The following is a 12,769-nucleotide window of genomic DNA, read 5'->3' as shown; positions in this document are numbered from 1 at the left end:
CTACACCAAACTAAAAGCTCCAGTACTTTCTCCCCATGAGCAGGCACATAGCAGTCAGGATGGGAGGGATGTGAGCCACACAGTGAGGTAGGTCATTACTTAATACTGTGGCAAGAATAGCACCAAGATGTGGCCTGAGGCAAAGACTGCAAGTCCTGAGGCAATGTCTCTGGCTCAGAAAGCCCCTGCACACAAACCACTTAAGACAGGGTCATACGTTGGAGGAACTGTCACTGTAGCTCTCAGCCTATATTCATTATTATAGAACACCCTCAGAAACAGGACACTGGGCTGGATGGTCCCATACAGCTGTCCCTGGGACCTTCCACACTATCTGCTGAATTGCCTGTTTTTCTTCCCAGGCAGATGAGTTGTTTTCACTGACTGTGAACATCAAGGTCTCCTCATTTTCAAGCATGAGGGCAGCTGTGACATACACCTACCCTATGTACTGCTCCTACTCTTCCTGGGCTTCAAGAGAAATTGTGTGTGAAGAAAACTACATGGAGGTAAGAGCTTTCCCACTGAAGGTGAAGCTACATCCAAGCTCCATGCCAGGCACAACCACCTCCACAAATGCCTGTCAGAAGCTGATTTTAAACTATGTACCAGGTGTAATAGCAACCTGCTGACATTGGGCAGAGGGTGTAACTGTAGGTGCCTACTAGTAACACATTTACATGTCACAGGTATTTTGAATGCAGTGAAATTCAGTTAGCTGTACAGATGATATAAGTCAAGCCATGGCAAAAAAATCAGCAGCCAGGCAGGACAAGCTGTTCAGACTTCAATCCCTGAAGAGTACCTTCAGTTTACAAAGTGCCACAGCATCTGTGAGAATGTCATCCTTGTGTTTGAAATAATAATCCCCAGAGTCTGCAGAGCTGCACCCCTGCTGTGCCACACAACTCACAGGACATCACTGTGAGACAGCCTGCCTCCCACAGGGCGGTAGGGTTTGGCTGTCCAGCCTGCTACCAGCATCTAGACATCCGTGTAGGAATAAGGCACTGAATGAAACAAACTTCATTGCCTTTTGCACACACCTGCTGTAGGCTGGATGAAGAAATGTTTTTTTCTGATAGGACTTGAGGCTGTGCATTCACGTCTGGGTGTTGCAACACGAACCATGGTACAAATGTCTGGGGCAAACAGGGACTCCCCAGTTCTGGGTGTTGCAACACGAACCATGGTATAGATGTCTGAGGCAAACAGGGACTCCCCAGCTCTGTGTTCAGAACTCACCTCTCTCTGGAGCACACGCTGGCAAGGTTTCACCACAGCATCTACCTTGGGTGTTGGGGATCCTGCATTTTCCAGCATTCAGCCTGCATGGGAAGAGTCCTGTTAAAGCCAATAGCCTTCTTCCCTGTACCTCCGGTGGAGAGACCCAGATGCCCCTCCAAGTCTCCAGAGTGGGATCTAGTTCACAGCTTACCAGATATGAAACAGGACTTTTTATTTACCCAGTTATATACCAAGTGTTCCCTCTGCTGTACATGCACCACTATAAATGCCATGGCTTTAACTTTGATTTTAAGGCCACAGAAATTATCACTGTCAAGAACATCTTTAATTATCTCCAGTGATGGCAAATTGCTAAATCCCTACGGCCACTAGTGAAATCTGAGAGCCCTGTCTCTGCTCTGCATGCTTATAATAGTGCAGTAAAAGACATGTTTGTTCCCAAAGAATCTCCTCTGTGTCCCCAGGTGTCAGTGAAGACTGATGTCCCTGCAGTCTCAAATGACTACACTGTGGCGTGGATGTCAGCACTGCCAGAGGTATGAAGGGGAGTCTTTCCTAGCAGTTCCTAGCCTGCCTCTTCTCACTAGTTTCATGAGTCATTCTTGGGGCATAGCTCCATCTCCATCAAAAAAAGGGAGATGGCAAAGATGACATCAACCTCTCAAGTTTTCTTAGAGCTCTAGACTGCAAAAAGATGTTTAGGTGGGAGAACACAGCCATGTGCTTGTTACATTAGTGAAACTGAGTTCAAGACAAACAAAGGTAGGTGGTTCTTCATACAATGGGTAGTGAATCTGTCAAACTACTCACCAAAAGATGTCGTGGCTGCTAAAAGCTTGCTTGATCTCAAGGAGAGTCTGGAAAAGTTGACTGAAGATAAATGCAATAAGACATACAAAATACAAAGAAGCTACAGAGATCTCAGGAGTCCATGAGCTGAAAATTATTTGAGGCTGGAAAGTATTTGGAGGAAATACATACATTTCCTATTTTTCTCCTGTCTTATTGTTCCTTACACCCATTTTTCCTTTTGACTATCCTCCCATATGATTATCATTTCAGGAGACTCTGTTCTAGACCAGTACAGACATTCCTGTCTTCTTACCTTTGACACAGTATGGCTACATACTATGAAAGGTAGTGTGCCAGTTGGCCTCTGGAGTGCTCCAGCAATCGACAGATATGAAGACAATCACTTTATTAAGAGCAAAAGCATTTTGTCCAAGTGGATTCGTTCAAGGCTACCAGTCTAAGTTTCTTCTAGGGCTGCTAGAAGACTGTCTCTAAAGACACCTTAAAGAGTTATAGAATTCCTTATCTTCATATATATCTCAAAGGTATTTCTTGCCTGGGGTGTATTCCTGCTACTCCAGCTTCTAACAGGAAAATAAGTGCTACAACATCACAGTTCTTTAAGAGACTTGGGTAGACTTAGTTCTGACGTCACTCATCTCTCTCTTGCAGACTCAGAATGTTGCATACCAGCTGTGGCAACTGGTGTTTGTTTCTCCGTCCGGGAGAAAGCGAGTAACGGTAAGCGAGGCAGCAAAGCTGGGCTACAGCTTCAATAACACCCTGTCCCGAGTGCACCTCCGAGCGCCCTACCACACCAACGAGTCCGACGTCAGCACGGTAAGACATTGCTCTCCATCAGGCACAAAGCTGCTCTCCTCCACTGCACCTCCAGGAGAGCAGCTCTACTCCTGCCTGCATCCCAACAGGTCAATGGTGTAAATATGAACATGGTCACTTCCACTTCCATGTACAGGCAGCGGTGGCTGCTTTTGCTGATAGACACGACTGTCTCCTGTCCTGTTGGTAAGGAGTTTTTCCTTATTCGCCAAAAACAACCACCTAAGGAGCTAGTAGAGAACACAGTCTCCCTATTTCCCTGTGACCTTCTCTGCATGAGAAAAGGTTTACAAGCTGCCCTCAGAGCAACATGAGCTAAGAGCCCATGGCTTTAGTCCCAGACAAATACGTCCCCTGCTGTGATGCTATATTACTTGTGTGCCCAGTGCAGTGTCCTGCCTTGTCTCTGGTTTCTCAAACTCTCATGTTAGATGAAGGGAACTGGAGACAAGTAAAACTGCTGCAGCAGGGCCAGGGTGCCTCTCCTGAACTAATCCCACAGCCTTGGCTCTTCCCTGTCATGTAATCCCACACAGGAGACTGAAGCTCTACATTTTGGGACTTGCTTAGTCCTTTCCTCTGGAGAGAGAGAACTAGCCTGGCTTTTTGCAGAACAGTGGTGCACCTTCTGTCTTAATGTGAACAACTGATGAGGAAGCAGGAGGTTTTAAGTTGTCATGATCCTGAAGCCACTATTTCAAGCAGAAGGTCCAAAAGGTGGCTCTGTACCCCATTCTTTTTGCCAGTGAGGCAAAAGCAAAACTCCTGGGACCAGGACAACAAAGGAGGTAGCTGTGAGCATGATTGTCAGTTCTTCTGAATAAATTAATTACTCACCTGAAACTGGTGATTCAAGTGTACTTGGAGCACCAGAGTTTCTGTGACAAAATAGTCATCAGTTGTCTGATATCCTACAAGGCGTTTCATTAGTGAAATCTGTAAAAGTGTCCCAGTGAAAAGGAGTCAGGAGAAGACAGCCATTGCAGAGTGAAGCCTGACAGGTCTCTTCAATCTCCCGGTCTTCTGGGACTGTCCTGTCTATCTAACTCAACAGGTGGCATCAGTTTCACTGATACTACGCTAACATGGACTGTGCCAAGTGTTATCCCTACATTAGTGGTTCAAGAATCCACCTTTCTGTCTAATAACATCTTAATGGGAGTTGATGACGAAATCATAGTAAACCCGGAGGAGAGGAACTATTTACTGGAGCACAACAAGACACACATCAGAATAACAATCCCTATTGGAGCAGAAGGAGGCAAGCTAAAGGTTAGTATGAATCTGTCATACATTAACACTTTCTTTGAGGGTTTGCACTATGGAAGATTTTTCTAAATCATGGTTATTCCAAATTATTCCAAATAGTGATTGATTGTTGCTTGAAAAGCCTAGATACAAGAAATATTCAAAGACTTAGGTGCTCCTTTGTGTTTTGAAAGCACTCACTCAGAAACTAAATATCTATGATTACAAAGCATGATAGAAGCAGGACAATCTTTTGTTAATCTATAAGATACATTAATAAATTAAGAGATTTCTGGGCCCTGGAGTTCAATTGTCTATGTTGTTACTTTATGAAACTAGTCCTGGTAAACTTCTGGCCTGGGCCAAGGAGTAAGTTCACAGACAATTTCCAGGCAGACAGCATGAGATAGCACGAGGTAAGTTCCTAGCATGTAGTTTGGGTTCAGCCACCTGCTTCGGACAGAGTATATTCCTTGTCAGTCTGTAATTTACAGGTACAGAGTCAGTGTCAAAAGAAATGTTCAGTAGAACAGAATAGAATGATTTGGGTTGGAAGATACCTTTGAAGATCATCTAGTCCAATCCCTCTGCCACGGGCAGGAGCATCTTTCACTAGATCAGACTGATCAAAATTCCATCCAGCCTGACCAGCCTGACTCCATCCAACCTTGAACACAAAGAAGGGAGCTGGCAATATTCTCACAAGAATATTTACCACTTCCATTTGTGAAGATGACATTGGTGTGATTTTGACTTTCCTCTTCAGAAGTTTACTTTTTTTGCATATCAGTGGGCTTACATCACTGTAAGTATTGTAACACCAGGCAGGCTTGGGCTGAAGACCTGTTGGAAGCACTGACAAACTTTCAGCGTGAACTGGGACATAATGAGAGACATGACTGGTAATCCAGGGATTGTAAAACAATAAATGCAAATGTGGTTACTTACTAAACTTAATGAGGATACCCCCTCAAACCAAATACTCCCTTATTGACAGTCGCAGCAGTATCAGAGTCAAACATGGACCAAATAAATGGGCTGAGCAAATAAACAATCTCCCCTACCAAAATCCATCCCAGACTGTACCAGAATACCACTTTCTCTTTCTAGTGTATGAGTTCTAACTGTATTAATTCTGCTATTTTTAGATATTAATACTTAATCACAAATCTTACCTCCTAGAGCTCCATATCTGGTGGTGTATATGGAGTCATTTACAGTATTGACTTGTTTTTGGAGCACACATGGACAGATGCAGATTGGCAGACCACAAAGTATATTGTTATCAAATCCATCACCACACCTTTCATGCCACAAATACCGACTGTTATCAACAGTAAGTCATTTCTCTCATTGACTTCTACCAATCTCTTGCTTTTGCTATGTTATACATTGCTCCGTTTGATCTGTCATGTACAAAAACCTAAACTAAACACCTTTAGCCATAATGGATATACCATGTATCACCCATCATTATGGGATGAAATTAAAATTTTAAGTTTCTGAAAAGAATGTGAACATTTCTTTCTCACTAACAACCAGATTTTTCCAGTGAGCACGGGAACTCTACAATAAAGATGTTGTGTTGTGAAATTATCACAGCGGGGAGAACTGTCTGAGGACAGCCTTCTTTCATGGCATTTTCTTCCCCAGACTGCCTGCATTTGTTATCTTGGGAGCACACTGAAACCATTGTGCCATCCAGTGGTGCAGTAATATTTTTTAATGTTTTGCAATGCATTAAGACAGTAAACATCTTTGGAACTGTCTGAGTAACTGATATGGAAAGGAAAAGGAGTCTCTTAGCATACATTATGATAGTTTTTCCATATTTTATGTGGATGAACTAGATTCTAGATTTCTTTATGAGAAAGTCATTGCTCATCTTAGTGCACCTCTAGAAAGTTTCTGAACCCACTTTCTCTAAAGTTGTATGTATTTGTTGTTAATCTCCTGCAGCTTGAAGCAATTCTCATGTACTCAAGAGTATTTCAGATCTGACTAGAACACAAACACTCATTAATCAAAGCCATTAAAGAGATGGCTGTTGGCTAAGTTTCCTGGAACTTGAATGGGAGGCCACCCCAACCGTCTTCGTTACTTGATCCACATCAGCAGTAATTTGATGTTCTCTCCCCACAGATACTCTGCCAGAGGAAAGGCTATTTAATGTTGCATTTGGACACTTTCTTCCCGACATCTCTCTGGTGGCAATCACAATAGGAAATGTGCCATTTACCCTGAGGGAAGCACAGCACCACGGGTTTAGGATTTACGAAACTCCCTTTTCTAATAGAACAAAAGGTTTTATTCTGGAAGTCTCTTTTGATGATCCCTATGTTCTAAAGGAGGTAAGATAAAGCAGGTCACTTCAGCAGCTGAGTGGAGGAAGTAGGGCAGTCCCTTTTCAGAACACAGTCTGGCTTTTATTAACCAATGACTGTACCTCAATCATAAAGATGTCATTGAATCTGACCTCATCTGAATTAAGATTAGAGGCTTCTATGTCTCCACCTTGCTCTCCCTAGGTCTCTGGGAGATGTGCAGCATTGTGTGATGAGAGGGTATGAAATATGCCTTCCTTTAGTCTGTCAGCATGGCTAATGTCCAAGCACATGCCCAGCAGGAAGAAGTTTTTCAAATCTATTGAATACTGTCCCTTGAAACAGGAGTGCCTTGGAAAAATAAATCAATTATTGCAATCCTGCAAACACTGGTTACCAAAATCTAGCAATTCCTGAACCTACTGCTTATGCAGAGCCTTTTGACCGCTGGCACCAGCCGTGCACCACGCGAGCATCTACAGGCAGGGTATTCTAAATGTGATTTTGTTAAGCGTAAGATCATTTCTAATCTAAACATTTGTAAAAAGTATAAACTCATGGAAGGAATTCAGCCTCCCTCTTTAATGGGCAGATGCATAACTGCAAGCCCTTTACAACTGTTTCAACCTAATCACAGAGCTGCGATGCTATTTTCTGTTGCAAGGAACAACGCTGTCAGTGCACAGGATCAGGACTTGCACAAAGAATTTTCAGGCTGCAGTCAAACCACAGTTAAATTGCATTAAGGATCAAAGCAGTCCAAAAACTTTCAGAAGTATTTATTTCAGGTTGAACAGAAGGTTTTACTTTGGAGGCACTTTCAGTAAAGTAAATGAGGATATTGACCTCTCATAGCATCTCCTCACACCTTCTGTCTTACCGATTACTCATTCTCCTGGGTTCAGCCCATACTCTGAGTAAAGAAGAAAAAGTATTTGGAGCCAAATCTCCTTATTTAAGCTCTTTTACCAGTGGGGTACAGAGGAAACACCACTGTGATCTCTTCTGCCTCCATTTTCTGAGCAGGCATCACATTCTCCATACATACGTTTGGCCAAAAGAGCTGTTGAATCTAGTCCAGATTTCTGAAGAGTTTTAGGCAAACTGATGCGATGTTTTTGGAGACTAAGCTATTCGCAAGGGAGAGGAGGGTGTTGGAATAATTATTTAGTGCTGCTCAGGATATACATTCTTGTCTGTGCTGGAAGCCATTGCTACTGCAGCCTTATACTTCTCTTTCAGTATGTGAACAGAAATGAAACTAAATACATCCTCCTTGTTAACTACACTATGAGCGTGGATCTGGAGCCGACGCTCTATTATCATTCCGCAGAGGTGGAGTGTGTGGTTGCTGATATTGGTAAGCTTTCCCCTGATATTAACTGGTTTGCATCAACAGCATGGATCAGATTTTCATTGAATTCAGTGAGAACAGCTTTAGGCTGAAGATGAGAGCTTTTGGGAAAACCCCACCCTCCACTAGCTCATTATTGGTAACATAGCCAACGTGCTGCTTTTCTGATGGCGGCTCTTCTGCATACTGGCAAGACAGTCTGCCCTCGAGACACTAACAGCAATAAAAACTAGTGTGTAAAAGAAGTTGGCTTGCAAACCCAGTGAACAAGATGCTTCATAACTTGAATATACATCTACTGGCAAAACTTCCAGACATTGCTACAAGTTTCAGTTTGTCCTCAAATGCAATTCTGCCTCTGTGTCCAGGGCAGAACTCAACTGACTCAAATAAATTCTGTTGAACTCTAAAGACAACATTTCTGTGAGGAGGCAATCATCCACTGAAAGCTATACTTAGCAGATTATTGAGTCAGTCAGGAGATCTGACTGGTATTTTCTCAAACATCCTAGATTTTGGATGCCATAAAGGTGACAGATTCTTCTCACTGTCTTATTTTATCTTTGAAAAAGATCTGGGTACAACTCAAAGAAGGCTGATCAAAAAAATATATTTACATACACAGCTCAGCTTGCCTTACTGAAACAGGGAGTAGTCCTGGAAGGAAGCTGGCAGGCCACTGCTAAAGCATGAGGATTCCCAGTCCCATTGATTGTGAGCTGATCCATCCACAGTGCAGCCAGAGCCCTGCAGCAAATGCCAGCACACACGTAACAGCACTGCTGCAGGGCCAGTGCAAAATTCACCCATGATGGAAAGCCCTGTCTGGGCCAAACATCATCCCTCAGACATCCCTTCATTGCCAACTCTTCATCCCACCTTCTTCCTGCAGAAATACCAGAAGCAGTTGGTTACTGTGATGAAGAAAACCTGTATCTATCCATCCCTACTTTTGGCTTACACCAGTATTGGAACCTGTATCTTGGTAACAAGCTCCTGAACCGGCACATTGCACTTACCAATGGGTATCTTGCAGCTACCAACTCTACCCACCTGATCTTGCAAGTCCCTCTGTTTGCTGTGGGAGTTGTCTATGAGGTACATGGACTGTACAGCAATGCCTTCTTTAAAGCACGTAGGACAGTTTGCTCACACAGCCACAGTCCTACAGCCACAGTTTGCAGTGCTGTACTTTTACACTTACTGGAAAACCTCCTGAGGGAAGGACTCTAAGCCAGTGCAAGTAGAACAAGAGGTGTCAGACATGGACCTTTCTGGTAATGCCATGTGTTATGTGATCTGCAGCACTGAGTTGTTTCTAAAAGATACGTACCAAGTCTTCAAAAACAAACTCCTTGATATTTTTAGTGAGATGAGGCAAAGTGTCCCATCTGCACTGAGACAGAAATAATAATTCATAGCTTTTATGAAAGATGCTCTTTTAAAGGAATATTTTGTATAAAAAGACATGGCAGGGGAAAACTGATGCTGTAACAAACATCTGAACTACCATACAATTATCAGCCAAAATTTATCTCTGAGAAAGTGACCAATTCATATAAGAAAAATTCTGCCCCCTGTTGCACCAGGCTTGAGTTTTCACACTGGTTTAAGTCTTGTGACTTGTTAGTATTCAAGTGGCACAAGCTAAATAGCAGAGCTTTGTACATATGGATCATGTGCATTAATAGGAGACCTCTTCCATCACCTCCTTCACAGGAAGTGTCCTTTCAGAAAATTAAAGCAAGGTTTGCTGTTGCCCTAAGGAAAGTGAGAACTATGGAGACCCTACAGATGTTCTCCGTCAGCTGCACTTTTAATTCCTCAGCATTTATAAGTAAGTTATGCAAGCGATCAATAAAAAGATCTGTGATTCTTTCCTTGATTTTACAAGCAACTCTCTGATTTTCTCAGTATGCCACCCAGATGGTACCATAATGATATCAGCCCAAATGAAGACAGTTCCTGCCATTGATATGAGTAAAACAAAACTAAGGGATAGCTCCTGCAAGCCTAAGGAGTATAATGAAGGACATGCCTTCTTCACGTTCCATGTCACTACCTGTGGCACTTCAGTAAGGGTAAGCTATGGCCAGAGCAGACACGTCTGCTGGATGTCTCTGTCTCTCCTGCATTTTCTCTTTTGTTCCCCTGCCCCAGCACCTGAGAAGACTCAATTTTAATGAGCTTCCCATATGCACAGTTTGAAGGTGATCACATTATTTATGAAAATGAAATCTTTTATGAGAAAGAGACTCTTCCGGAACAGAGCACGCCGAGAATCACAAGAGACCCAGAGTACAGGTAGGAGCTCCTGCCCTCTGAGGCTGCTCGCTCCAGTACAGCTGTGAGAAGTGAAAGCAGAACACAGAAGTGACCTGCTCTCCTACCACAGGTTAACAGTCTCCTGCTATTATCGAGCAAAAGAGACTCTAGTGCTAGGTGCTCTCGCTAGTGATCCATCCACATCACCTCCCTTTGGCTCCGGGACGATGGTACCAGGATCAAATATTGCAGGTGAGCAATCCTCTTCCTCCATTTCTAAACTTCTGGGACTTTCACTTGGAAGCTCCCTTGTTAAGACATGACCTGCTTTCGACTAAAGAACCTCAATAATATTTCCTTTCCTGCAGTAAACAGAAGGATAAGAGAAGCCCTGAATGTAGTTTCAAGAGTGTCCAAAGGTAAGTCTCCTCCTAAGAAAATCAGAAAAATTCCAAACATGCTTTAAATAAGATTAAACGATGACAAAATCCCCATTCATCTTGAGATGGATCTTTTGTGGAATTCTACGAGCCCCATGTGCCTATACTCAAGCGACCTGTGGAGCCTGTGTTTCTTGAGGTGGAGCTGAGAGACGAGAGCCCCAACACTGAGCTATACCTGGAAAACTGCTGGGTAACCGGGTCTCTAGACTTCAACAGCACCCCAAGATGGAACATCACTGTGGATGGGCAAGTAGTTATTGAATGACCCATGCACTCATCAGCAAAGCCCTCATTTCTTCTAGATCTGTTGATCTGTTCTCTCAAATAGGTGTGAGATTAATGGCAGTGAGTATGTTGCAGAGTTCTGTCCAGTAGCTGTTGGCCCCAGGGTGAAAGACCCTTCTCATTTTAAAAGGCTAGCAGTAAGGACCCTGGCACGTCGACTGGAGCAGGTAAGACTACGTGAAAGGCTGACCTCCTGCTCACAGATCCCAGCCTCTGAACTTCTTAAGACCATGTAAAAACAGCCGATTTAAACACCTTGCAGACTTAAGACCTAGCCAGCTTTCAACCCAAGTAGCCTGACGGGTGCACAGTTTTAATTATAGTTCTCTTCTCAAATCTGCTCTGCAACACAGTTTCAGTGACTTGAGGCTGGACTGGCTGGAGTAAACAGAAGAGTTTGGTATGTAAATATGATTTTTATACTGTGTTTCTGACTGTTTATAGGATCAGATTCATAGCATTTCAACTCAAAATGTCTAGAACAGAAAACTCAATTGATATGTCATAATATCATGACATATATTCCTATGAACATGAAGTTCAGCTCTGTTGTCTCCCATCTGTCCCAGCCAGTCAACCCTCTTCTCAGATGGCAGCCCAATGGGCAGGGAAACAGCCACATAGGTTTGCTCTTACACCTTAGAGGTTCTGTCCTCCTCTGACAGGTCCAAGAAGAGCAAAGAAACCCCCCAGGCAGTCACCTGAGGGTTCTTTCCTCCCAGTGCAGCAGCTGAGCAGACTCTAGCACATGTACTGGCACACGCCATGGCAGTACCCCTGCCTGGGCAGCCCAAGTAACCACTTAATTTTTTCACTTGGTCTTTCATAAGCAGTTCAACTCGTGAACTTGCTAGAAATGAACATGATGCAATTCTGGCTTGTGCTGCTTCCTAAGTGCACAGCTGCATCTAGCACTAGATTGAGTTTCTGTCTAGCTTTGATACATAGCCTCACTGCAGCTCATGAGGTTTTAACTTCTCCTGCCTCAGCCTCTCAGTTACCAAACTGCCTGAGGGCTTCTTTGACACCAGATTTGAAATTCAAGGCAAGTTCAGCTAGAAGGTGTCACATGCGAGTGTTCAGACAAGCCTGAGTCTAATCGGCTGTAACTTCTGCAAGAGGCAGACAAAAGACAAAGTGATGCTCTGCAAAGCAGGACTTTATACAGACCAAGTGGTTGTTTTTCTTCTTCTCAGGTGTATGTGCACTGTTTGGTGGCAGGGTGCTCTCCTACCAACGTCCCACGCGGCAGCCCCTGCAGAGGACAGTGCAGCTCAAGCAGGGAGAGGAGCGGTAGGTGTCCAGGAGAGAAAGAGCCATTGCAAAGCACTCCTGACCCTGTGTTTTTAAGGGATTGAGCACCTCTGGTTTTGGCATGCCTCAGACATGGACTATGTAACACCACCTTGAGTTCATACTTTAAGACATTAGCAGTTAAGGTGCAGCATGTATCTATTCTTTAAAAACTACACAACTATTTGTTTGTCATTCTCAGCCCTTCCAGGTCACCGTTCAGCCAATCTCCAGGGCTATGTACTTGCTGGACCAGTCTGGATTGTTGATCCAAATCTCAGTTGATGCATGTAAACTGAATTTGGTAAGAACACTGGGCCCTGCACACTTACCTAGAGAGGTCACCATGCTTTGTGGCACAAGTGATGCACAGCCTCTCCTTCAAGACCTTAGAACTACAAGTTCTGGGACAAGAACCAGGGAACAGGCAGAGTCTGCAGTCTCCTGGTCTAAGCTTAAGCCTGTAAGAAAGGGAAGAAGGAGAGCTACCTGCAAAGCCAAACACAGGTGGAGAAGATGCCAACAATGGGGTAGGGCATGTTGGAGTTGGGTTGTAGCAGGCAGCTTTGGAACCAAATACTACTTCAGTAAGTTTTCAGCTGGACTGCCCACAGTCTGAGAGTGGATCTGAATTTTTAGAAACAAGCATTAAGGCACAGATCACTGCCACATTCCAG

At 43.7% G+C, this 12,769-nt stretch overlaps 1 protein-coding gene across 1 annotated transcript in view; it reads left to right on the top strand.

Moving 5' to 3' along the window:
• Positions 1–12,396, top strand: part of LOC103781087 — a gene marked incomplete at its 3' end in the record, with an annotated part of 15,777 nt that extends 3,381 nt beyond the window's left edge. The window contains exons 5-18 of the mRNA XM_008948788.1: positions 363–509; positions 1,713–1,784; positions 2,713–2,880; positions 2,970–3,066; positions 3,935–4,152; positions 5,311–5,464; positions 6,271–6,479; positions 7,695–7,812; positions 8,699–8,941; positions 9,721–9,887; positions 10,010–10,110; positions 10,440–10,490; positions 10,843–10,966; positions 12,295–12,396. Coding sequence (XP_008947036.1) covers positions 363–509; positions 1,713–1,784; positions 2,713–2,880; positions 2,970–3,066; positions 3,935–4,152; positions 5,311–5,464; positions 6,271–6,479; positions 7,695–7,812; positions 8,699–8,941; positions 9,721–9,887; positions 10,010–10,110; positions 10,440–10,490; positions 10,843–10,966; positions 12,295–12,396 — 1,971 coding nt within the window. The remainder of the gene's footprint in view (positions 1–362; positions 510–1,712; positions 1,785–2,712; positions 2,881–2,969; positions 3,067–3,934; positions 4,153–5,310; positions 5,465–6,270; positions 6,480–7,694; positions 7,813–8,698; positions 8,942–9,720; positions 9,888–10,009; positions 10,111–10,439; positions 10,491–10,842; positions 10,967–12,294) is intronic.
• Positions 12,397–12,769: the final 373 nt, after the last annotated feature.

The sequence above is a fragment of the Merops nubicus genome, unplaced genomic scaffold, assembly GCF_000691845.1.
Source record: "Merops nubicus isolate BGI_N331 unplaced genomic scaffold, ASM69184v1 scaffold37041, whole genome shotgun sequence".
In the NCBI taxonomy this organism is placed as follows: Eukaryota; Metazoa; Chordata; class Aves; order Coraciiformes; family Meropidae; genus Merops; species Merops nubicus.
This window is presented reverse-complemented; position numbering and strand designations above follow the sequence as displayed.